This window comes from Ranitomeya variabilis, chromosome 2 (assembly GCF_051348905.1).
Source record: "Ranitomeya variabilis isolate aRanVar5 chromosome 2, aRanVar5.hap1, whole genome shotgun sequence".
Lineage (NCBI taxonomy): Eukaryota > Metazoa > Chordata > Amphibia > Anura > Dendrobatidae > Ranitomeya > Ranitomeya variabilis.
The window spans coordinates 884,067,652-884,094,174 of NC_135233.1; the positions used below are offsets into that span (position 1 = coordinate 884,067,652).

Below are 26,523 nucleotides of genomic sequence, written 5' to 3' on the forward strand. Positions count from 1 at the left end.
CCATCATCTCAAATAGGCAAGGGGTTTTACTCCCCCTTATTCCTGATCACTAAGCCGGATGGATCCTTCAGAACTATAATAAATTTAAGGAAGTTAAACACCTTTTTAAGATCCAAGACATTTAAGATGGAGTCCATACGCTCAGCTATAAACAAAATCTGTTTCCTGGCTGCTATATGGTGGTCTTGGATCTTAAAGATGCTTATTATCATCTTCCTATACATCAATCACACCAGCAATTCCTCAGGGTGGCGGTAGTAATAGACGGCCAGATTTGTCATCTGCAATTTAGAGCTATGCCCTTTTGGATTGTCTATGGCTCCGAGGGTTTTTACCAAATTGTTATTGGAGGTGATGTCCTCTCTACGGGTGAAAGATATTGGTCATTCCATACCTAGACGACCTACTACTTGTAGGGAATTCCCCCCCTTCAATGTGAACAGAGGTTGGAGGAAGTGGTTGATTCTCTGCAAAGTCTGGGCTGGATTATCAATTGGGAAAAATCCAGACTCCATCCGGTAATATGTCAAAGGTTTCTTGGACTCCTTCTAGACTCAGTAGGCCAGGAATGTATGCTTCCTGAGGATAAGAAGGCATCCATAATTAATAAGGTAAACCTAGCGATTGAGAGACGTAGTATGTCCTTAAGAAGTGCCATGTCCTTGCTAGGTTCATTAACTTCATGTATTCCTGCAGTCCAATGGGCTCAGTTTCATACTAGACAACTGCAGAGTTTTGTGATACAAGAGGACATTAGGAAACGGGGACATTTAGATCAGTCAATATTCCTAACTTTAGATGTGGTTCTCTCCCTTACATGGTGGTTGGACTGGGAAAATCTCTCGAAGGGAGTCCCTTGGGTAATAACTCCTTCAAACATAATAACCACAGACGCTAGTCCAGAAGACTGGGGTGCACATTTTCAGGAGCAGATTGTTCAGGGTCATTGGTCTAGAACAGAATCTTGCAATTCTTTTATTGTTAAAGAATTAAGAGCAGTATTTTATGCCATACTCCACTATCTTCCTCAGCTTCGAGATTCCCATACAAGGGTGCTTTCCGACAATACTACCGCGGTTGCCTACCTAAACCATCAGGGAGGTACGCGGTCAGACACTCTCATGAACGTTACATCAGACATGAATTTAGTCGAAAATCTGTTGTCCCTATCGGCAGTACACATCAGAGGTATAGACAATTTTTGTGCCGATTTTCTCAGCCGCCACTCCGTCCATCAAGGAGAATGGATGCTCAACAAAAGAATCTTCAGACTGATAACTGCCCGATGGGGGGGGGTGCCTCAAATAGACTTATTTTCAACAAGATCCAACCGACAGGTCAAAAAATATGCCTCACTGTGCAGGAAGGACAATCCGGACATCTTCGATGCCCTACAGGTTCCATGGACATTCAGCCTAGCGTATGCCTTTCCCCCATGGAATCTTCTACCCATAGTTATAAGAAAAATAAGGGAAGAAGGGGCGAGAGTGCTGTTGATAGCTCCATTTTGTCCCAAAAGGCCATGGTTTTCATGCCTCAGGGCAATGTCGATTACAGACCCTTGGATTCTGCCTCAAACCAAGGACCTGCTATCTCAAGGGCCATTCTTCCACCCTCAGGTAAAGGGCATGAACTTAACAGTCTGGAATTTGAGAGGCTGTTATTAAATCTTAGAGGATTCTCTAAGGGGTTGATAGATACCCTCATGAAAAGTAGAAAACCATCTACTACAAAAATTTATGTCAGAGTCTGGAGAGAATTTCTGGAGTTCCACTCAGCACAATTTTTTTCTTCTGAAATAAACCATATTGCCAATATTAGAGTTTCTGCAGAAGATTCCTGAGTTAGGTCTCTCTGTAAGTACTCTTAAAGTTCAGATTTCAGCTCTGGGAGCTCTCTACAATTACGATATTGCAGGCGATGGGTGGATATCCCGTTTTATATCTGCATGTGAACGGTCAAAACCAATCCGTATACCTCAAGTCCCACAGTGGGATCTAGGTCTGGTCCTGGACGCTTTAACAGAGAGCCCTTTCGAACCCCTTCATACGGCCTCATTAAAAAATATCTCATTAAAGGCGGTATTGTTAGTAGCTTTGGTATCTGCTAGGAGGGTGAGCGATCTCCAGGCCTTATTACCTCATAAAGGGACAGTAGTCAGAATTGTAAAAATTGGCCTGGTCATTTAGGTGAAATCAGGCATCATCTCAAAGGGGTTAATGTCCTGGCGGAGGGAAGTAGGTTGTCACTCAAGATTTTACAGTACATGGCTACATCCATTCTCCCATTGATGCTGTGAAGTAGTCCTGTGCCCTTAGCAGAGAAACACCCCCCCCCCCAAAACATAATTTTTCCACCTCCATGATTGACAGAGGGGATGGTATTCCTTGAGTCATAGGTAGCATTTCTCTTCCTCCAAATACGGCGAGTTAATACCAAAGACCTCAATTTTTGTCTCATCTGACCACAGCACCTTCTCCCAATCACTCACAGAATCATCCAGGTGTTCATTGGCAAACTTCAGACGGGTCTGCACATGTCCCTTCTTGAGCAGGGGGACCTTGCGGGCACTGCAGGATTTTCAACCTTTACGGTGTAATGTGTTACCAATGGTTTTCTTGGTCCGTTTTTGATGTGGATTTTCATGCATTCTTTCATGCGGATTGTATGCATTTTTGTAGGCTAAATAAAGATCTATTTAACAAAAAAAAAAGAATTGTGATGTAATTTCTTGTCCAACCTCTTAATTTACATACTCCATTGAAGAATGTTTACACAGACAGATAGATGGATGGATAGATAGGAGGATGGATAGACCGTTAATACCAAGCCCGATGTTTAGTAATAAACATAATAAAATGGTACATAGAGAGTTAAATAACGACAGACGTACGTACATACGTACGTGTGACCCTGGCCTTAAATGCAATATCTGTTTAATTTAAAAAATAAAAATTGAACAAAAAAAAATGGCGTGTGCTCCCGCTCAATTTTCTGCGCCAGAGAGGGAAAGCCAGCAACTGGGGGCCGATGTTTAGAGCTTAGGAAGGGGTTAATGCCCATGGATCTTCCCAGGCTATGAATATAGCAGCTGTATATTTAGCCTTTACTGGCTATTAAAATAGGGGGGCCCCCCCAAAAAAAAAGACGTGGAGTCCTCCTATAAGTAATAGTCAGAAAAGGCTATGCAGGCAGCTGCGGGCTTATATTCATAACCTAGGAAGGGACCATGGATATTGCCCCCCTTCCTGGCTACAAACACCAGCCCCCAGCCACCCCAGAAATGGCGCATCTGTAAGATACTCCAATTCCGGCACTTAGCCTCTCTCTTCCCACTACCCTAGCGGTGGCATATGGGGTAATAAGGGGTTAATGTCACCTTTGTATTGTAAGGTGACATCAAGCTGGCTTAGACATCTTATTGAAGCCTCTCCATTACTATCTGTTACTAATCCTATAGATGTTAAAGGGTTAAATAATCACAGCGAGAATAAAGTAATTTAATGAAATAAAACAGCACACAGTTTTGCCATCTTTTTTGTACTGGTAATCCATGCGATGCCCTCGATCTCCTGCAAAAAAGAAAAAATAATAAACCAACACAAATACTCCCTGGTCCAGCGCAGCCCATATATTGAGTATCCCACGACGATCTCCCCTATAGAAGAGTCACATCAGGAGATGTGACTGCTCTATAGGTCTCCAGTGACACACTGACCAGAGACAATGGCTCATGCAGTGTTATCACTGAAAGTTCATGCTCTCACTTTACGGCAACGCTGCGTAAGAATTTTCCCACACAGCATTGCCGGTGACAGCGACCTCTGACGGTGGAGTGATACCTTCCGTCATTGTATCACTGGAGCCCTTGGAGAGCGGTCACATCTCCCGATATTGTTGTGGGATACTCGTTATTAAATGCATTACATCGGATCAGGGAGTATACTGTTGGTTTATTATTTTTATTTTCACAGGCGATCAAGGGCTTCGGGGACTAGGTGTATGGTGAGCACATACTATAGTATGTACTGTATGTGTGTTTTTTTTTTTTTTTTACACAGTAGCCGGATGATGGGACTACTACTGTCCCATCATCCGGCTAGCTGTCACTGTAGCAGGCATAGCCGGATGGGACGACTCACACACTCACACACACACTCACACTCTTACCCCTCCCGATCTGCAGCGATTCTCGCAGGCACATCTGCAGCAAATCTGCAAATCTTTTTTACACCTGCGATTTTGCTGCGGATGTGCATGACTCAATAGAAGTCAATGGGTGCAGAAACGCTGCAGATCCGCGAAAAGAATTGACATGCTGCGGAAAATAAAAGGCTGCAAATCTGCGCTGATTTTTACGCACATGTGCGCAACAATTATTCATTTCACATAGAATAACATTGCTTGTGCACTACACTGCGAATTTGATGCAATTCCGCGTGTCCAAAAATGCGGTTCCGCATCAAAATCTGCAACGTGTGCACCTAGCCATAATGGCACGCCGGAACTGTGTGCGCGTAGAGCAGTGAGTATTCATTGCTCTTCAGTAATGCGCACAGTCAGCCGCCATCTTCCTGCAGCCACCGGCGGGTGGTCACGTGTGCCGCTACTTAAGAGGAATGAATACTCACCACATTCCACTCCCATAAGAGTAGAATGCAGTGAATATTCATTCCCTTTAGTAGCGGCACACGTGACCACCCGCCGGTTGCTGCAGGAAGGCTGTGGCTGACACTGTGTGCTACTGAAAAGCAATGAATACTCGCTTCCCTACGCGCACACAGTCCCGGCGTGCAGAGCAGTGAGTATTTCGGCAGCTACACTTAGGCTTGCAAGCAGCGGATTAGGTCCCTGCACGTTACAAGCATAAAGCAGCTGCTGGCAACGGTGGTAAGGTAAGTGTAAAGGTTGTGTTGTGTTTTTTTTTTTTTTTTTTTTTTAATTTTCTGATGGGGCCATGCATATCCTCTGAATTGGGGTGGTGGTCAGTCATACCAGGATAAGGAAGGGGCATACAAGGATGGGGCTGGGGACCAATCATACCAGGATGCTAAAGAGAAATTTAATATTCATTGCCTCCACACCCATGGGCATGGAATTCAGTGAATATTAATTTCTCTTTAGCAGCGGGCACATGAATTAGCTGCAGCAGCCGGCTCCTGCCTCTGTGACCCGCTGTTCAGCCAATGCTGCTCTCCCACCTCCCCACCACAGCCAGAGTCAGTACATCCAGACTATAATACGCACCCCCCATATTTTTGGAGGAAAAAAGTGTCTTGCAGTCTGAAAAATCCGGTAAATTAAACCCTGATTTGTCATTCCCTTAGTTAGATAAAAATTATTAAAAAAAAAAAAAAAGTTTTCTTTCTTTGGGGTTAGGGTTGGAGTTAGAATTGGATTTTTTCAAATTCTGTTGTACCTGTGAGTTCAAAATGCTGGGTAAAATTCTTGAGGGGTGTGGTTTCCAAAATGGAGTCACTTGTGATGGATTTCCACTGTTTAGGCGCATCAGGAGCCCTCGAGATGGGACATAGCTTCCCCTCTGGATTCCAGCCAGTTTTGCTCCTTTCCATTCCAAGCCCTGTTGTGTGCCCAAACCATGGATTTCCCCCACATATGGGGTATCTGTGTACTCGGGAGACTTGCAGAAGAAATTTTGTGGTTCATTTTCTCTTGTTACACTTGTGAAAATAAAAATGTTTGGGTCTAAAGTAAATTTTCTGTGTAAAAAGTAAAATGTTAATTTTTTGTCCTTCCACATTGCTTCAGTTCACGTGAAGCAACTGAAGGGTTAATAAATTTCTTGAATGTGGTTTTGATCGCCATGAGGGACGCAGATTTTATAATGGTGTCAGTTTTGGGTGCTTTCTGTCACATAGACCCCTCAAAGTCACTTCAAATGTGGTGAAAAAAAAAATGCTTTTGTAAATATTATTGGAAAAAGGAGAATATACCCAAGTCGTATCAAGTAAATTTTATCACTATCATGAAGTACAATATGTCACACAAAATACAATCTCAGAATCAGTGGGATCAGTTGAAGTGTTCTAAAGCTATAACCTCATAAAGTGACAGTACTCAGAATTAACCAATATGGCTTACTCACAAAAGTGAAAACAAGCTTGGGGGTGAAGGGGTAAATATACATTCTGTGGTAAAACTTTCAGTAAAAATTCATTTTTCATTGAAATCCTTTGTGTTTATTTGCATGTGAGTCCAGTGGGTGGTCTTAGTAGTTGACAGTCTTCCTTGTATGTCTTTAATATGTCATCTGTTACACACTGAGTACGACCTCCCACTTGTCTCGTGCATCCAAACACCAGGGATTGTAATGAATAAAATATAAGTTTGTATTTCCGACAAGCCTATCTATACATAATTTTACTTAGCCTCTCCTTCCCTGAACCATGTTTTCCATAAATTGGACTGCGTGTACAATATTACATGTTTGCCTTTAAAGGGAACCTGTCAGCTGTTTTGGCCGATATAAGATGTGGCCACTGCCTTTCAGGACTTATCTACAGCATTATTATTATTTATTGTTATAGCGCCATTTATTCCATGGCGCTTTACATGTGAGGAGGGGTATACATAATAAAAACAAGTACAATAATCTTAAACAATACAAGTCATAACTGGTACAGAAGGAGAGAGGACCCTGCCCGCGAAGGCTCACAATCTACAAGGGATGGGTGAGAATACAGTAGGCGAGGATAGAGCTGGTCATGCAGCGGTTTGGTCGATCGGTGGTTACTGCAGGTTGTAGGCTTGTCGGAAGAGGTGGGTCTTCAGGTTCTTTTTGAAGGTTTCGATGGTAGGCGAGAGTCTGATGTGTTGTGGTAGAGGGTTCCAGAGTAGAGGTGATACGCGAGAGAAGTCTTGTATACGATTGTGGGAAGAGGAGATAAGAGGGGAGTAGAGAAGGAGATCTTGTGAGGATCGGAGGTTGCGTGTAGGTAAGTACCGGGAGACGAGGTTACAGAAGTATGGAGGAGACAGGTTGTGGATGGCTTTGTACGTCATGGTTAGGGTTTTGTAGTGGAGTCCTCTGGGCAATGGGGAGCCAGTGAAGGGATTGACAAGAGGGGAGAGGCCGGAGAATAGCGGGGGGACAGGTGGATTAGTCGGGCAGCAAAGTTTAGAATAGATTGGAGGGGTGCGAGAGTGTTAGAGGGGAGGCCACAGAGCAGGAGGTTGCAGTAGTCAAGGCGAGAGATGATGAGGGCATGGACTAGGGTTTTTGCAGATTCTTGGTTGAGGAATGTACGGATTCGTGAAATATTTTTGAGTTGAAGTCGGCAGGAAGTGGAAAGGGCTTGGATATGTGGTTTAAAGGAGAGATCAGCATCAAGGATTACCCCGAGGCAGCGAGCTTGTGGGACTGGGGAGAGTGGGCAGCCATGTACTGTATTGGATAGGTTTGTTGGGGGGGTCACGTGAGATGGGGGAAAGATGATGAATTCTGTTTTGTCCATGTTAAGTTTCAGAAATCTAGCAGAGAAGAAGGATGAAATAGTGGACAGACATTGAGGGATTCTGGTTAGTAGGGAGGTGATATCTGGTCCAGAGATGTAGATCTGTGTGTCATCAGCATAGAGGTGATACTGAAAGCTACAGTTAGGTCCATATATATTTGGACAGAGACAACATTTTTCTCATTTTGGTTATAGACATTACCACAATGAATTTTAAACAAAACAATTCAGATGCAGTTGAAGTTCAGACTTTCAGCTTTCATTTGAGGTTATCCACATTAAAATTGGATGAAGGGTTTAGGAGTTTCAGCTCCTTAACATGTGCCACCCTGTTTTTAAAGGGACCAAAAGTAATTGGACAGATTCAATAATTTTAAATAAAATGTTCATTTCTAGTACTTGGTTGAAAACCCTTTGTTGGCAATGACTGCCTGAAGTCTTGAACTCATGGACATCACCAGACGCTGTGCTTCCTCCTTTTTGATGCTCAGCCAGGCCTTCACTGCGGTGGTTTTCAGTTGCTGTTTGTTTGTGGGCCTTTCTGTCTGAAGTTTAGTCTTTAACAAGTGAAATGCATGCTCAATTGGGTTGAGATCAGGTGACTGACTTGGCCATTCAAGAATATTCCACTTCTTTGCTTTAATAGACTCCTGGGTTGCTTTGGCTTCATGTTTTGGGTCATTGTCCATCTGTAGTATGAAACGACGACCAATCAGTTTTGCTGCATTTGGCTGGATCTGAGCACACAGTGTGGCTCTGAATACCTCAGAATTCATTTGGCTGCTTCTGTCCTGTGTCACATCATCAATAAACACTAGTGACCCAGTGCCACTGGCAGCCATGCATGCCCAAGCCATCACACTGCCTCCGCCGTGTTTTACAGATGATGTGGTATGCTTTGGATCATGAGCTGTACCAAGCCTTCGCCATACTTTTCTCTTTCCATCATTCTGGTAGAGGTTTATCTTGGTTTCATCTGTCCAAAGAATGTTCTTCCTGAACTGTGCTGGCTTTTTTAGATGTTTTTTTTAGCAAAGTCCAGTCTAGCCTTTTTATTCTTGACACTTGAGTGGCTTGCACCGTGCAGTGAACCCTCTGTATTTACTTTCATGCAGTCTTCTCTTTATGATAGATTTGGATATTGATACGCCGACCTCCGGGAGAGTGTTGGTCACTTGGTTGGCTGTTGTGAAGGGGTTTCTCTTCACCATGGAGATTATTCTGCGATCACCCACCACTGTTGTCTTCCGTGGGCGCCCAGGTCTTTTTGCATTGATGAGATCACCAGTGCTTTCTTTCCTTCTCAGGATGTACCAAACTGTACATTTTGCCACTCCTAATATTGTAGCAATTTCTCGGATGGTTTTTTTTCTCTGTTTTCACAGCTTAAGAATGGCTTGTTTCACCTTCATGGAGAGCACTTTTGACCGCATGTTTACTTCATAGGAAAACCTTCCAAATGCAAGCACCACACCTCAAATCAACTCCAGGCCTTTTATCTGCTTAGTTGAGAATGACATAATGAAGGGATTGCCCACACCTGTCCATAAAATAGCCTTGGAGTCAATTGTCCAATTACTTTTGGTCCCTTTAAAAAACAGGGTGGCACAGGTTAAGGAGCTAAAACTCCTAAACTCTTCATCCAATTTTAATATGGATACCCTCAAATGAAAGCTAAAAGTCTGAACTTCAACTGCATCTGAATTGTTTTGTTTAAAATTAAATTGTGGTAATGTCTATAACCAAAATGAGAAAAATGTTGTCTGTGTCCAAATATATATGGACCTAACTGTATGAGATTCTATGAGCTGTCCCAGGCCAAAGGTGTAAATGGAGAAGAGCAGGGGGCAAAGGACTGAACCTTGTGGGACTCCGACAGATAGGGGGTGAGGTGAGGAGGAGCATTCTATAATGCTGTAGATAAGCCCCCAGTCCGACCTGAAAGATAAGAAAAATAACTCTTATTATACTCACACGGGGGAAGGCGGTCTGGACCGATGGGTGTTGGAGGTCCGGGTCCCGCACTTCATGTCTTCTTGTGATTCCGCCCTGCTGCTTGCTTCATCGCTCCCCAGCATTGCGCTCCTTCGCAGGCGTACTTATCTGCCCTGTTCTGCAGTGCGCAGGCTCTGGGCCTCTCTGACCTGTCCCGGCGCCTGCTTGGTTTCTGACCCTGGCTGATCAGACATATCAAAAAAATGGTGGACAACCTAAAGAGGTTTGCATTGCATGATCAGACATATCAATAAAAAAATTGGTGGCAACCAAAAGTTTTGCATTTTCTTTTTTTTTTTTTTAAGTGTGATTACTTGTGTCTGGTTGTCGTGATACCATTTTCCTAGTGCATGAAGTTGTCATCATGCAAGACCTTAATTTTACACCATAATTCTTTAGAATACAGGTATGGTCATTTAATTAAAAAAACTGCCAAAAGTTTTGCATATACTATTTATTGATCACAACATAGAAAGTACCGTATATACGCGAGTATAAGCCGAGATTTTCAGCCCAAATTTTTGGGCTGAAAGTGCCCCTCTCGGCTTATACTCGAGTCACGGTCTGTGGCAGGGTCGGCGGGTGAGGGGGAGAGAGCGCTGAGGCATACTTACCTAGTCCCGGCGATCCTGACGCTCCCCCTGCCCGTCACACTGTCTTCGGGTGCCGCAGCTTTTCCCCCGTACAGCGGTCACGTGGGACCGCTCATTAGAGAAATGAATATTCATTTCTCTAATCAGCGGTGCCGGTGACCGCTGATAGAGGAAGAGGCTGCGGCACCCGGAGACCAGCTGTCCGGGGGAAGGAGCGGGACGCCGGGAGCAAGTAAGTATCGCATATTTACCTGTCCTCGTTCCACACGCCGGGCGCCGCTCTGACTGTTCAGGTCAGAGGGCGCGATGACGCATATAGTGTGCGCGCCGCCCTCTGCATGATCAGTCAGTGCGGAGAGACGCCGGGACCGGACGCTGGGGAGCTGCAAGCAAGAGAGGTGAGTATGTGTTTTGTTTTTTTTATTGCAGCAGCAGCGTTATATATGGCACAGATTTATGTGGAGCATCTATGGGGCCAAACTGAACGCTGCAGAGCATATAGGGCACAGCTATATAAGGAGCATCTATGGGGCCAAACTGAACGGTGCAGAGCATTCCATATGGGGCAGCTTTATAATGAGCATCTATGGGGCCAAACTGAACGGTGCAGAGCATTCCATATGGGGCAGCTTTATAATGAGCATCTATGGGGCCAAACTGAACGGTGCAGAGCATATAGGGCACAGCTTTATAATGAGCATCTATGGGGCCAAACTGAGCGGTGCAGAGCATATATGGCACAGCTTTATATGGAGCATCTATAGGGCCATAATGAACGGTGCAGAGCATTGTATATGGGGCACAGCTTTATAAGGAGCATCTATGGGGCCATACTGAACGGTGCAGAGCATTATATATGGCACAGCTTTATATGGAGCATCTATGGGGCCATAATGAACGGTGCAGAGCATTATATATGGCACAGCTTTATATGGAGCATCTATGGGGCCATAATGAACGGTGCAGAGCATTATATATGGCACAGCTTTATAAGGAGCATCTATGGGGCCAAACTGAACGGTGCAGAGCATATAGGGCACAGCTTTATAATGAGCATCTATGGGGCCAAACTGAACGGTGCAGAGCATATATGGCACAGCTTTATATGGAGCATCTATAGGGCCATAATGAACGGTGCAGAGCATTGTATATGTGGCACAGCTTTATATGGAGCATCTATGGGGCCATAATGAACGGTGCAGAGCATTCTATATGGCACAGCTATATATGGATAATATATGGGGCAATAATCAATGGTATGGAGCATTATATATGGCACAGCTTTATATGGAGCATCTATGGGGCAATAATGAATGGTATGGAGCATCTATTTTTATTTTTGAAATTCACCGGTAGCTGCTGCATTTTCCATCCTAGGCTTATACTCGAGTCAATAAGTTTTCCCAGTTTTTTGTGGCAAAATTAGGGGGGTCGGCTTATACTCGAGTATATACGGTAATTGTTTACAATGCCATAACTTAGTATTTTGTAGCATAATCTCTTGCTTTAATTATTGCACGTCACCGACGGGGCATTGAAGCCACTAGGGTATTCAAGACAACCTGAGGGATCTTGCGCCATTACATTAGCAAATTTGCAAACAACTAATCTTTATTGCTATTGGTACGGGCCCCCAACTCCTTGCACTAACTGATCCCAAAACTGCTCTTACATTCAAATCGGGTAAGCCAAACAGGCGAACACTTTTCTTTGCTAACCAATTTTTTACTAAAGTGGATGTGTGCTTAGGATCCTTGTCTTGCTAGAATTTCCAGTCCCTGCCTACTTGGGTTTTACCATGTGGCAGCATTACATTCTTCAGTATATCCTTGTACATGGTAGCATTCATATTTCTATCAGTTCTGTGCAGAGGGCCAATGGCAGATGCAGAAAAGCAGCCACAAAACATGATCTTGCAACCACCATGTTTCACTGTAGGTGTTTCTCACCTTACATTATTACATTTTCCAATTGGGCGGTACATACCAAATTGAACTTGGATTCATCCAACCACAACACCTTAGACCAATCTAACTCTTTCCATTGGCTGTGTTCCTTGGCAAACTCAAGTCAGACCTTCTGGTTCTTTGCAGAGATGAAAGGCTTCTTGTGTGGAACTTGTGCATTCAACCCTACAGCTCTTAGCCGTCACACGGCAGCTTGGCCACTCACTTTGACCCCATATTTTTTCACTTCGTACGAAGTCTGTACTGCACTTTTCTGGACCTCAGATGCTGACTTTTTCTTAATAATATGATCAACTTTGGAGGAGGTTTTCCATGGGCGTCCACTTGTAGGTTTGTCAGCTGTTCCATAACCTTCTTTTTCTTTATTACATGTAGCACTTGGAATTCAACTGCTCATAGTTATCTCTTTTTTTTGTTTTTGCCTGACTTTACTCTCAGAATAATAAGCTATCTAACATCTGGTAATAAATCTGGCTTTGCCATGTTTTAATCAAAAAACACACAACCAAAAAAAAATTAAAATGTTAAGCAAAATTCAACTACCCATGACAAAATATGCAAAACTTTTGGCCCAGGAAATGTTGAAAACTAACACATAAAGGGATAATACCATGTCACACAATTTTCATCCTTTATAGCTAACAGCCATTTGCTTCTTTTTTACTAAAATCACCAGGAAAATGGCATCACAACAACCAGACAGAATGATCTCACAAAAAAAAAAAATTTAAACTTTTGATGGCCATTGTATACGGTGTGTTCATTTACACCTAATTTTATTGATGCAGTCAGGACATTAGTATCCATACATTATTTAGTCTTTTAGCATTTAGTGTGTACATGTTTCACACTGTAACTTAATTTTCTTCCTGAAGTCAAAATGGTGAAGCAAGCAAACTTTTTTTTTTTTTTTTAATCAAATTTTTAATTGTTTTTTCACCACTTAAAAATAAAAAAAAAATTATATGTTTGGTATCTGTATCTGCTGCGTAAGCATAACGACCTGGTGAATACTATTGTCAGGTCAGTTTTATCATATAGTGAACATTCTGAATAAGAAAAAAAATGAATACATTTGTGGATCTGCAGTTTTTTTTTTTTTTTGTGCAATTTTTGAAGCACTTGCACCTAACTGTAGCTTCTCACATCAGTAGTCATTTCTGCCCCTTCCTTGTATGTAAACTTTTTTTTTTTTTTTTAGTTTATTCTTTGCTCTGTGTAACATAACATTTAATATTTGTTTTTATACTTGTATAGATACTCAGCGTGCCCTGGACCTTTTGGAGGAGTATCGCACCAAACTGAACCAGACTGAGGATAAGCAACTCAGAAAATCAATCGAGCGGGTCATCAACATCTTTCAGAGCAACCTCTTCCAAGCTTTAATTGGTAGGTCTTTTATATTCTTGGACACACAAGTTGTTTGGTGTCAAGTCAAGAACATCTACTCTAGGTTGCAATGTGTTTGGTGTAATTCCTTGTATGTGTTGTATTTTTAATGCATTTTTCCTAGTCCTATAGAAAAACTTGTGCAACATTTTTGTTTTGTTAAAAAAAGACCCCCCTCCAAAGAAGCTCAGTGTTCATAATGTGTTTCCTTTTTGACCCAAGATATCTGGCTACAGCATTAATTTGTATAAAAAGCCCATATTTGAAACAGTTAACCCCTCAATGTTATATGCTGGGTCTCTTCCTTTGGAAGCTTGCTCTGGAGCTGAGCCTACATCTCTGGCAGCAGTTGATGGCTTTTCAGCCATAATTGGCATTTTAAAGAGAATCTTGTCAGCAGATTTTTGCTATGCCATCTGAGAACAGCATGAGGTAGTGGTTAAAACACTGAACTCAATGATGTGTCACATGTAGTGATGGCCATTAGGGTCTGGCGGGTTCGACCGAACAGTTAACATTTGGTTCTCGTATCCGGACCTCATTCACATGGATGGGGGCTTGAACATCCATTGTTTGCCACTCTGTCATCTGCATGACATTGCGGTAAACACTGCCTCTGATTGACGGTAAGATCATTACTGCCGGTCAGAGAACCACAGCTCAGACGCTGTCAGATGAAAGCATGAGCCCACAGCTGTGACTGGAGGTAAAAAGTTTACCTCCGGCCACAGGTGTCGTCTGATGGGACTAGCTGTCAGCTTTTTCATGGCTGTCCCCGTGTCGAGTTTTTTTTTTTTTAATTCAAATAAGTAAAAAAAAAAAAAAAAAATGGAGGTTTTTGACAACCATCTAAGCAAAAGCAGACAACTGCGGGCTGGTATTCTTAGGCTGGTAAGGGGCCATACATGTTTCCCCCCCAGCCTAAAAATAGCAGCCTGCAGCCACCAGAGAAAAGGCGCATCCTATTAGATCCACCAATTCTGGCACTTTGCCAGTCTCTTTCCACTTGACCTGTGGCGATGGCAAGTAGGGTAATATTTGTGGGGTTGATATAATCTTTGTATTGTCAGGTGACATCAAGCCCATGGATTAGTAATGGAGAGGCTTCTTTAAGACGACTATCTATTAGTAATCCTATGGTCATATTGTAAATAAACACAAAGCAAGAATAAAGTCATTTATTTGAAATAAAGACACACCATTTTACTTTTAAAAATAACGAATACAGTTATACTCACCTAGCGCCCATTCCACTAAAGCCCTCGTCCCATGTAAAAACTATAATAAAACATAACTTTAAAGGGAAGGTGCCACCAGTTTTCTTGTAGTTTGTTTTTTTGTGAAATTAAGCTTAAAATAGTAAATAAAATGTATTAATGCAATGTTTGCACTGTTTGCAAACATTTCTATATGAAAAATATTATATATTTTCTTACAAATATATATATATTGACCACTAGGGGGAGCATTTTCCGTTTTAGACCTCAAGCAGCTATAGTAAGACTTATCAGCTTTACTGTTAGCTGGAAAATCTGGGCAGTAACTGCTGACATCAGCATTTCCCTCCCCTTTTGGGTGGTCTAATATCCCTGGGGCAGAATGAAGAGCAGCATCACAGGGCAGAGCCATTTTGTGTGTGACTGCCCTGTGATCTGATATCACCAGCAGTTACTGCATCAGAATCACAGTTATATAGTTTATGTGGTGTGTATGGAGCAGCATTGTCTGTGCAGAGCTGTCTGTGACTCATCCCTCAGTAAGATAAGAAGGAGCTCCAGGTCTGCAGTGAATGGCCAGGCATTGTGGAGGGAGGGGAGAGATACATTGTATGGCAGAGACAGGTGTCAGGTGTCACCTCTCTCTGCAGGCTGTGAATGAGGGTCTGTGTGTGAGGGGGGAGGCGGAGACACAGCAGAAGAAGCACACAGGGCAGCGTGTGAGGGGCAGAGGATGTCTGCCCAGTGCCTGGAGTACAGAGGAGCAGTGCACTTCTCTCCTGTGATAGAGAGTAAGTGGAGCTTGGCAGAGAGCACTGGGCTATAATAAAATGGCAGCTAGTCACACCTACAGCAGTGAGTTGTGCAGCCCACAGAGGCGTGCCCAGATCACTGCTAACGCCTCTCCAATGTTAAAGATGGGGTCAGCGCCGGTCTATTAGCTCCTATGTCCATAGGGTGCTGTAAAATGACACTGTTAGTGCCCTGCTACTGCTGCAAAACCAAGATGTCAGCCCCCAGTTCCTTCTTTAAACACACATAACACACGAAATCTGTTTCACATGCATTTAAAACTTGGTTATAGCAGCATGTTATGCTACATTACAGTGATTTATTAATGATCTACAAACGCGGTACCTTACCTTTAAATGAACTAATAAAGGATGATTAAAAACCGCTATGTTGGGGCGTGGTTTGCCAGGGGAAGGGAGCAGACGTGTCTCACACGAGCTCCTGCTAATTCCCCTTATTAAGCCTACTATTATCTTACTAAAGTGGAATATTTGGACTCCTGTAGCATTTATATCATGCCAGGAGCCACCCAAGCAAAGAAGGGATCAAAAATTCCCAGCAAGATTGCAACAATTTGGAGCCAGAGAGGGGCTAAAGAAGACGGAGATCTGTCCCACAGAAAGACTCATGCCGGGTATGTAGGGACAAAGAAGTCCCATCCCCCTCATCCATCACAAGCTGAAAACACAGGGCTCACCAACGCAAATAAAGCCCTTGAACAGCGGGACATCGGCCGCCGACACAGCCCTGCATCTGCCCTGCAGCGCTAGTGAAAGTAACCGGCAAGGAGCGGAGACTTTGCAGAGCAGGAGCGCACCTAAAATCAAGATGGCGCCCACACCGCCGGCGCCGAGGATCAGCGTTCCAGGATCTGCCCTGAAGCAGCGATCAGCTGATGAGCCGCCGCCACAAGATGCAGCGGCGCAGGAGAGAGACGCCACACAGCTGCGGAGAACAGACCCCGGACCTCCCCGCACCCAAAACAAGCAGAGGCGGGCGGAATCACAGTGGGACAAAGGACAGGATGCAGCGGCTGCAGAGAGAGCTGGGACCGGAAGCAAGATGGCGCCCGCTCCACAGCAGCTGAGGATCAGCGCTCCAGCCTTCGTTCCAAAGAGGTGGGTGGCTGCAGGATCGCTGCGGCAGATTAAAGACGCGCTGCCACAGCGGGACCGCTTCGGAGAGCTGCACACCGGAGCCAGCTGCTCATCGGCTCACACCAAGTCAGTGGTGGGGTCTGCGGCTACAAGGACCGGTTCCCCCGGCGATCAATGGGAGCAGAGAACCAGGAGCAGACCGGGATCAAAGATGGCGCCCACGCCGCCGCAGCTAAGGCGCAACTCTCCGGAGTTTGTGCCAAGGCTGCGGGCGGCTCCCGAGATACAGCAGCGGCCCACAGCGACGCCGAGGAGATGCAACAAGCCACTGCAGCAGGACCGGAATGAAGAGCTGCAGGAACCCGGTAAGAAGCAGCCGGCCTCCAGGAGCCAGAGGAGCAGCCTGAACTACAAGGCACAAGAGTTTGTGCCGAAGACCTGGGTAACAGTTGGACCCCGGACACAGAACAGAGCTTCGCAAAACCAAGCAGGCGCGCCGTTGCGGGCACAAGACACCAACACAACAGCACCTCGGGGGAGCTTTGACATGGAGGAGAACAGAGCGCTGGGAGCAGAGGACGAGAGATCAAAATCCGGACAGGAGACAGGAGGGGGCCAATGGTCAGTAAGTAGACCGCAATATCTCCCCACCTCACGCATACAATCACTTCCTTGGGAACATAATATACAGGGTGTAGGTGGGATGACCAGCGCTAATGGGAGACATAACATTCATAAAACAATATTGAGTGGTCATAACTCCTCTGAAACAAGCCCTCCCTGTCACACCATCACAGACACTCAGAATGACAGCCTTAAAGAGACACTAACAGGGGAGATCTCTGAGAACCCTGGTAGAATCAAACCAACATTCTACAGAGCTCTGGAAATTTCCTTTAAAAAATTTGAAGACTCACTAAGAGCTCATGGGGGTGGGGAAGGCGAGGACACACTGACGGAACAATCTAGTAGCTTTTCTGGCTCTGTGGAGAGTCTAGAGGGATTACACTCAGAGAAATCTTTGGAGGATATTAGTGCTTCTGACCATGACTCAAGTGCCTTCTCTGACAGTTCCTCAACAAGTGGGGATACAAGTGAGATCTCTAAACATGTTGAAATTCATAATTATGAAAATCCTTCTATAAATCCACTACTACTGGAAGAGATTCCTGCTTCTGACGAATACCCGACAAAGGGCTTCATAATTTCTCTACTTACATCCTTTCTAATCTCAGCGAATCTTCGTGGGAACGAAGCCAATTTTGACTCTAGACAGGTAAATAACACCAAAGCATCTGAATCTTTCATAAAAAGTCTGTTTAAAGAGGCACTGATATCAGTAACCAATAACTCAAAGTTAACTCCCTCTATCATCTCTGCTAGTTCTCGGTCCACCTCAATTTTACCGAGATCTGACAAAAAGATTGAAAATAACATCCCCCAAACAATTCTCAAGCCCTCAAAGTCATTGGAAGAGATCCAGAAAAATTTAAACATCTTAAAAACCAACCTAGCTAATTACGAGGATTTTAGAAGATAAAACAACATTAAGATCAGAGGAATACCAGAGACGATCCAGTCTTCCCAACTGAGGGGTTATGTCTCCTCAATGATCTCACACTTGTTTCCTTATTCTAATGAAAGTTTTTTGGTCGAAAAAGTCGTCTGAATACGTAGGCCACCCTCACTTCCGCAGAATCTGTCAAGTGACGTTATTGTTTCGTTTTACCCAAATTGGGTGAGGAATTCGTTTCTGGTGTCTCGAGGGAGCAACGATTCCTTTCATCCCCATACAGCCATTTGGTCTTTTACAAGGACTTGTCAAAAGACACTCTACAAAACAGAAGAGCCTTTTCTCAAATCACACGTGAACTTTTACGTGCCGGGCTCTCATACATCTGGACTCAATCTTCAACCCTCCAGGTGAAACACTCTTCGGGACTGACTCATATTTCTTCTCCGTACGAGGGTATTGATTTCCTCAAACGCGTAGGAATTATACACCCAGAGGAGACCTTCGGATTACCCCCTATAGTGAAGTTGGATACCTGCTCCGGTTGTCCTGGTTAAAAGAACTTTAAGTTACCTTTTTACTACCATAAGAAGTTTTTCCACTTTATTGACTTCTTCTAATAACCAAACTTTCCCCCCATTCAGTTTAGGGTCGCCTTAGGGTGTTTCCAGACATGACGGGCCTACATGTACAGAAGAATTTAAAGTACTCTTATTTTAATTAACTTGTTTTTTTTCTTACAGGTATTTCGGTTCATTTTGAAGCCTTGATTAGCTACAAATAATTGTATAATTTTCAAAGCTTGTATATGTACATTGATACGCCTGTCTTTTTTTTTTTTTCCCTTTCCCTGTCTTACAGGGAATTATTTACCCTTTACCTTTCTTCCCTACCCCTTTCCCCCCACCTTCAAAAAATTTTGCAAAATCAATAAAAATATTAGAAAAAAAAAAAAAAAACCCGCTATGTTAGTGTTTATCCATCACCAGGTTATTTTGAAGTAATCTAATCAAACTGGATTTTTGCCTGGTGTCTTTTATAATATTAAATCTGTAGGATTGGTGCTGCTGCTACCTATACCTTCATTCAGAATTGTTTGGTACACTACTAACTTGCTAATAAAATTAACTCTTATGCCTCCCCGACTTTTCACCAGATGAACTGGCTTCATCAGGGTATGAGGCTAGCCTGGTGATTGACACTCACTAACCTAGAGGTTTTTAATCGCCCTTTATTGGTTCATTAAAAGTTATGTTTTATTATAGTCTTTAGTTAGGGTTTTGTTGCCTTTGGCAAATTAATTATTGTGCTCACCCTTCGCTGATTATTGAACAGCATTTGTTTTTTATATAACAGAAAATATAGAAACTTGATTCCAGCACACCCAGTTGCTCTATGCTCATCCACCTGGGGCTCAGACACCGGTGTCACCCTGGCCTCACATCAAGGATAATAGAAAAATTGGAGTCCGGCTCAACAGGACTGGATTTTCCTTTTCTTTTTCTAAAGAAAATATGGCACATAAAAAAGAAAAATTTACATGGCTGACATGACACAGTCGACATGTTTCGACTGCACTAGGTAGTCTTACTCATGACTAGTAGATTGTGAGCCCTCGCAGGCAGGATCCTCTCTCCTCCTGTACCAGTTGTGACTTATATTGTTCAAGATTATTTTACTTGTTTTTATGTATACCCCTCCTCACATGTAAAGCGCCATGAAATAAGTGGCGCTCTAATAATTAATAATAATAATGACTAATGGTCAAATAACATGCAGTCATTTAAATATTCTTTTACAATGTATAACACAGATGCTCTTAATCACTTAACAATTGGGTGATACATATAGCAAGCGATGCAGCAAATAATAGAATGACATTGCAAAACTGCAAATTATTAGTGTCCATGAATTTTTCCACAGTGCAGGTGGAAAAATTACCGTATATACTCGAGTATAAACCGAGGCACCTACGTTTGCCTCGAAAAGCTGGGTAAGCTTATTGGCTCGAGTATAAGCCAGGTATGAATTGTCCCCACATCCCTTTCGTGGTATGCATGGCTCCCCAGTCCCTGTCCTGGTGTGCATGGCTCCCCAGTCCCTGTCCTGGTGTGCATGGCTCTCCAGTCCCTGTCCTGGTGTGCATGGCTTTATCCCCTTATCCCTATGTATGATTCCTGTTAAGATGTGTTTTTTTTTTTTTTTTTTCTAATTTACCTGCACCGAGGGCGCGCCGGTAGGTGAGTATGATGAGTGCTGGAAGCCGGCGGCTGCGGCTGGCACTGTGCACTATTGCAGCAGCTGCACAGGCTTTAGGCACAGCCGCCAGCTCCGGCCTCTGTGACCCTCTGCTCCGCCGCTCCCCCTCCGCCGCTGGATTTCTGGGACCGTGACTCATGTATAAGCCGAGGGGGGTGTTTTCAGAGCAAAAAAAGTGCTGAAAAACTCGGCTTCTACACAAGTATATACCTTGTATATATATTAGTATGTGCACACGTTGCAGATTTGCCTGTGGATTTTTCTGCATTGAATCTGCATCTCTTGGCAGAAAACGCAGGTGCGTTTTTTGCGCAATTTTGATGCATTTTTTAATGCATTTTTTATGCGTTTTTGAAAGCTTAATGAAGATGTATTATTGAACTATAGATATATAGATAGATAGAAGGAGATAGATTGATATTCTCCATCTATCTGTCATCTATCTATCCATCTCATTCCTTCTATCGATAGATAGAATGGGATAGATAGATATATCTATTCATATATCTATAGATGTATCTATGGATAGATGTAGATAGATATATGGATATATATCTGTGTCTATCCATATATCTAACTATCTATCTATATCTATCTATCTATCTATCTATCTATCTATCTATCTATCTATATATCTATCTATATATACTAGATGGTGGCCCGATTCTAACGCATTGGGTATTGTAGAATATGCATGTCCACGTAGTATATTGCCCAGCCACGTAGTATATTGCCCAGCCCACGTAGTATATTGCCCAGCCCACGTAGTATATTGCCCAGCCCACGTAGTATATTGCCCAGCCCACGTAGTATATTGCCCAGCCCACGTAGTATATTGCCCAGCCCACGTAGTATATTGCCCAGCCCACGTAGTATATTGCCCAGCCCACGTAGTATATTGCCCAGCCCACGTAGTATATAGCAATGTGGGCATCATATCCCTGTTAAAAAAAAAAAAAAAAAAAGAAATAAAATAAAAAATAGTTATATACTCACCTTTCGGAGCCCCCGGATCCAAGCGAAGCGGTTACCGACGCTGCTCGTGCACTCCGGTCTCAAGAGTGTATTGCGGTCTCGCGAGATGATGACGTAGCGGTCTCGCGAGACCGCTACGTCATCGTCTCGCGAGATCGCAGCATGGACCGGTTACCGGAGCGTCGCGAGCGGGAAAGGCCTGTTGTCGATCTGGGGGCCGACGGACGGTGAGTATATAACCATTTTTTATTGTTTTTAACATTAGATTGTTTTACTATTCATGCTGCATAGGCAGCATGAATAGTAAAAAGTTGGTCACACAGGGTTAATAGCAGCGTTACCCGAGTGCGTTACACCGTGGTCAAAGCTGCCATTAACCCTGTGTGAGCGCAGACTGAAGGGGAGTATGGAGCGGGCACTGACTGCGGGGAGGAAGGAGCTGCCATTTTTCCGTCGGACTGTGCCCGTCGCTGATTGGTCGTGGCTGTTTTGCCACGACCAATCAGCGACTTGGATTACATGACAGACAGAGGCCGCGACCAATGAATATCCGTGACCGACAGACAGACAGAAGGACGGAAGTGACCCTTAGACAATTATATAGTAGATATATATATATATTTGTCTAAGGGGTGCTTCCGTCTTTCTGTCTGCAACTTCAGTCACGGAAATCCCGCGTCGCTGATTGGTCTCGCCAGCTGCCTGTCATGGCTGCCGCGACCAATCAGCGACGGGCACAGTCGGATTAGTCCCTCCCTACTCCCCTGCAGTCAGTGCCCAGCGCCCGCATAATCCCCTCCAGTCACTGCTCACTCAGGGTTAATGCCAGCGGTAACGGACCGCGTTATGCCGCGGGTAACGCACTCTGTTACCGCTGCTATTAACCCTGTGTGTCCCCTACTTTTTACTATTGATGCTGCCTATGCAGCATCAATAGTAAAAAGATGTAATGTTAAAAATAATAAAAAAACAAAAAAACCTGCTATTCTCACTCTCTCCGTCGTCCGACGATGCGCTCGCGCCTGCCGCCACCTTCTGTTCCCAGAGATGAATTGCGAAATTACCCAGAAGACTTAGCGGTCTCGCGAGACCGCTAAGTCTTCTGGGTAATTAAGCAATGCATCCTGGGAACGGAAGATGGCGGCAGGCGCGAGCGCATCACCAAAGCTTCGGTGGATCCCGGCGGGTGAATATATCACTATTTTTTATTTTAATTATTTTTTTAACAGGGATATGGTGCCCACACTGCTAAATACTGCGGGGGCTGTCCTATATACATGGGCAGTGTGATATACTGTGGGGGCTGTGCTATATAGTACATGGGCAGTGTTATATACTGCGTGGGCTGTGCTATATACTACGTGCACTGTTATATACTGCGTGGCCTGTGTTATATACTACGTCGCCTGTGTTATATACTGCGTGTGCTGTTATATAGTACGTGGGCTGTGTTATATACTGTTTGGGCTGTGTTATATACTGCGTGGCCTGTATTAATGCATCGGGTATTCTAGAATATGAATGTATGTATATAGCAGTCACATAGTATATAGCACAGGCCACGTAGTATTTGTCTGCTATATACTACATGGCTCCTATATACTGCGTGGCCTGTGCTATATACTATGTGGCTGCTATATACATGCATACATACATACATATGGTCTCGCCAGCTGCCTGTCGTGGCTGCCACGACCAATCAGCGACGGGCACAGTCCGATTAGTCCGTCCCTACTCACCTGCAGTCCGTGCCCGGCGCCCGCTCGCTCCATAATCCCCTCCGGTCACCGCTCACACAGGGTTAATGTCAGCGGTAACGGACCGCGTTATGTCGCGGGTTACGCACTCCGTTACCGCTGCTATTAACCCTGTGTGTCCCCAGCGTTTTACTATTGATGCTGCCTATGCAGCATCAATAGTAAAAACATTTAATGTTAAAAATAATAATAATAAAAAAAACCTGCTATACTCACCCTCCGTAGTCCGAGGATGCGCTCGCGCCTTCCGCCAGCTTCCGGTCCCAGAGATGCATTGCGAAATTACCCAGAAGACTTAGCGGTCTCGCGAGACCTCTAAGTCTTCTGGGTAATTTCGCAATGCATCCTGGGAATGGAAGATGGCGGCAGCCGCGCGCACATCGCCAGCGCGCCGTTGGGTCCCAGGAGGTGAGTATGTAACTATTTTTTATTTTAATTCTTTTTTTTTAACAGGGATATGGTGCCCACACTGCTAAATACTGCGTGGGCTGCGTTATATACTACATGGCTGCTATATACTACGTGGGCAGTGCTATATACTACATGGCTGCTATATACTACGTGGGCAGTGCTATATACCACATGGCTGCTATATACTACGTGGGCAGTGCTATATACTACATGGCTGCTATATACTACGTGGGCAGTGCTATATACTGCATGGCTGCTATATACTACGTGGGCAGTGCTATATACTACATGGCTGCTATATACTACGTGGGCAGTGCTATATACTACATGGCTGCTATATACTACATGGCTGCTATATACTACGTGGGCAGTGCTATATACTACATGGCTGCTATATACTACATGGCTGCTATATACTACATGGCTGCTATATACTACATGGCTGCTATATACTACATGGCTGCTATATACTACATAGCTGCTATATACTACGTGGGCAGTGCTATATACCACATGGCTGCTATATACTACGTGGGCAGTGCTATATACTACATGGCTGCTATATACTACGTGGGCAGTGCTATATACTACATGGCTGTTATATACTATGTGGGCAGTGCTATATACTACATGGCTGTTATATACTACGTGGGCTGTGCTATATACTACATGGCTGTTATATACTACGTGGGCTGTGCTATATACTACGTGAGCTGTGCTATATACTACATGGCTGCTATATACTACGTGGGCAGTGCTATATACTACATGGCTGCTATATACTACATGGCTGCTATATACTACGTGGGCAGTGCTATATACTACATGGCTGCTATATACTACGTGGGCAGTGTTAGATACTAGGTGGGCTGCGTTATATACTACATGGCTGCTATATACTGCGTGGCCAGTGTTACTATGTGGCCTGTGTTATATACTACGTCTCCTGTGTTATATACTACGTGGCTGCTATATACTGCGTGGCCTGTTATATAGTACGTGGGCTGTGTTATATACTGTTTGGGCTGTGTTATATACTGCGTGGCCACTGTTATATATTGCGTGGCCTGTATTAACGCATACTATATAGCACAGGCCACGTACTATTTGCTGTATACTACATGGCTCCTATATACTACGTGGCCTGTGCTATAAATACATATTCTAGAATACCCGATGCATTAGAATCGGGCCACCATCTAGTGTGCGTATGTGTGTGTATATATATATATATATATATATATATATATATATATATATATATATATATATATATATATATATATATATATATATATATATATATATATATATATATATATTATATTCTCTATAGATAGATAGGTAAATGAATGGATATGTCTGTCGAATTCCTACTATCCATCGTTAGATCTACATATAGATAGATCTATAGATCTATCTATTCATATATCTATGGATAGATGTGTGTATGGGTAGATATATCTATCTATAGATATATCCATAGAGATATAATAGCAAGGCCGATGTTGATTAATGAACATGTTTAATTAAAAAAAAAAAGAAAAAAAAAGTGGTGTGGGCTCCCGCGCAATTTTCTGCGCCAGACGGGAAAAGCCGGCGGCCAATATTTGTAGCCTGGGAAGGGGGTAATACCCATGGCCCCCTCCCAGGCTATGACTATGAGACCGCCTTTACTGGCTATTAAATTAGGGGGACCCCCCCCCCCAAAAAAAAAAAAAAAAAAGACGTGGGGTTCCCCTATATTTTATAGCCAGAAAGGCTACACAGACACCTGATATGCATAGCCTAGAGAGGGGCCATGGATATTTGCCCCCTTCCCCCCCCCCCCCCCCGGCTGCAAATACCAGCCCCCAGCCGCCCCAGAAATGGCGCATCTGTAAGATGCGAAAATTCCGGCACTCAGCCCCTCTCTTCCCACTCCTCTATAGAGGTGGGAAATGAGGTAATAAGGGGTTAATGTCACCTTGCTATTGTAAGGTGACATTAAGCCCCGTTAATAATGGAGAGGCATCAATAAGACGCCTATCCATTACTAATTCAATAGTCGTGAGTTAAAAAAAAAAAAAAAAAAAAGAAACACAGCCAGAAAAAAGTATTTTAATAATCTTAATTTCACCATACTTGCCATACTCAAAAAAATTTAAAATAGTAAACCAACCGTATACTCCCTGTCCGCTATAGTCCAATTAATAACGAGTGTCCCACGACGATCTCCCCTATAGAACATTGACATCGGGTGATGTCACTGCTCTATAGGCCTCCGGTGACACACTTGACAGGAGACAATGGCTCCTGCAGTGCATCACTGAAGAGATTACCTGAGTTAATTGATCTCACTTCATGGCAAAGCTGCGTGGGAATTTTCCCACACAGCAGTGCCACCAGTGAGAGTAGGAACTATTTCTCACAGAGGCGGAGGGATACAGTGCGGAAGGATACCTTCTGGCATTGTATCCCGGAGCCCCTGGAGAGCGGTCGCATCAGCTGATGTGGCTGCTCTCCCGCGAGATCATCGTGGGACACTCGTAATAATTGGATATCTGCGGATCAGGGAGTATATTGTTTATTATTTTAATATTTTTTTACAGGTGAGCAATGGCTTCGGGGATCAAGGTAAAGGTAAGTATGTACTCTGTTGTATGTACTGTATGTGTTGTGTATATGTACTGTATGTCTATGTATGTGTTGTATGCACTGTTGTATGTACTGTATGTTATGTGTTGTATGTTCTATGTACTGTTGTATGTCATATGTACTGTTGTATGTCATATGTACTGTATGCCATATGTTGTATTTTTCTCGATCTGAAAAATCTGTACGTGCGTTTTTCCTGGCAAAAGATGCAGAAATTACTGTACCAAATATTTATTGTGCACATACCTTAGTTATCATCAGAGTAAGGGGGGGAACTTTGAGAAATCTGAGGTGTAATGCACATTCTGGTTAGTTTCATTTGTTTCTTTTACTCCTTGTTTCCATATGCGTCCCTTCATGTACTCCATCTAATAAGAACAAGGAAAGCCATTGCATGAATAAGCATATCCAAACTTTAAACCTTTTACTGTATGTGGTGCAGCTTC

General features: G+C 43.6%; 1 protein-coding gene across 16 annotated transcripts in view; it reads left to right on the forward strand.

Annotated features, from left to right (window-relative positions):
* DLG1 (discs large MAGUK scaffold protein 1) overlaps positions 1-26,523 on the forward strand; it is a 389,579-nt gene that overhangs the window by 20,986 nt on the left and 342,070 nt on the right. For all 16 annotated transcript variants that reach the window (XM_077290372.1, XM_077290374.1, XM_077290377.1 and 13 more), the window contains exon 2: positions 13,288-13,419. In XM_077290372.1, the coding sequence (XP_077146487.1) occupies positions 13,288-13,419 (132 nt within the window). The remainder of the gene's footprint in view (positions 1-13,287; positions 13,420-26,523) is intronic.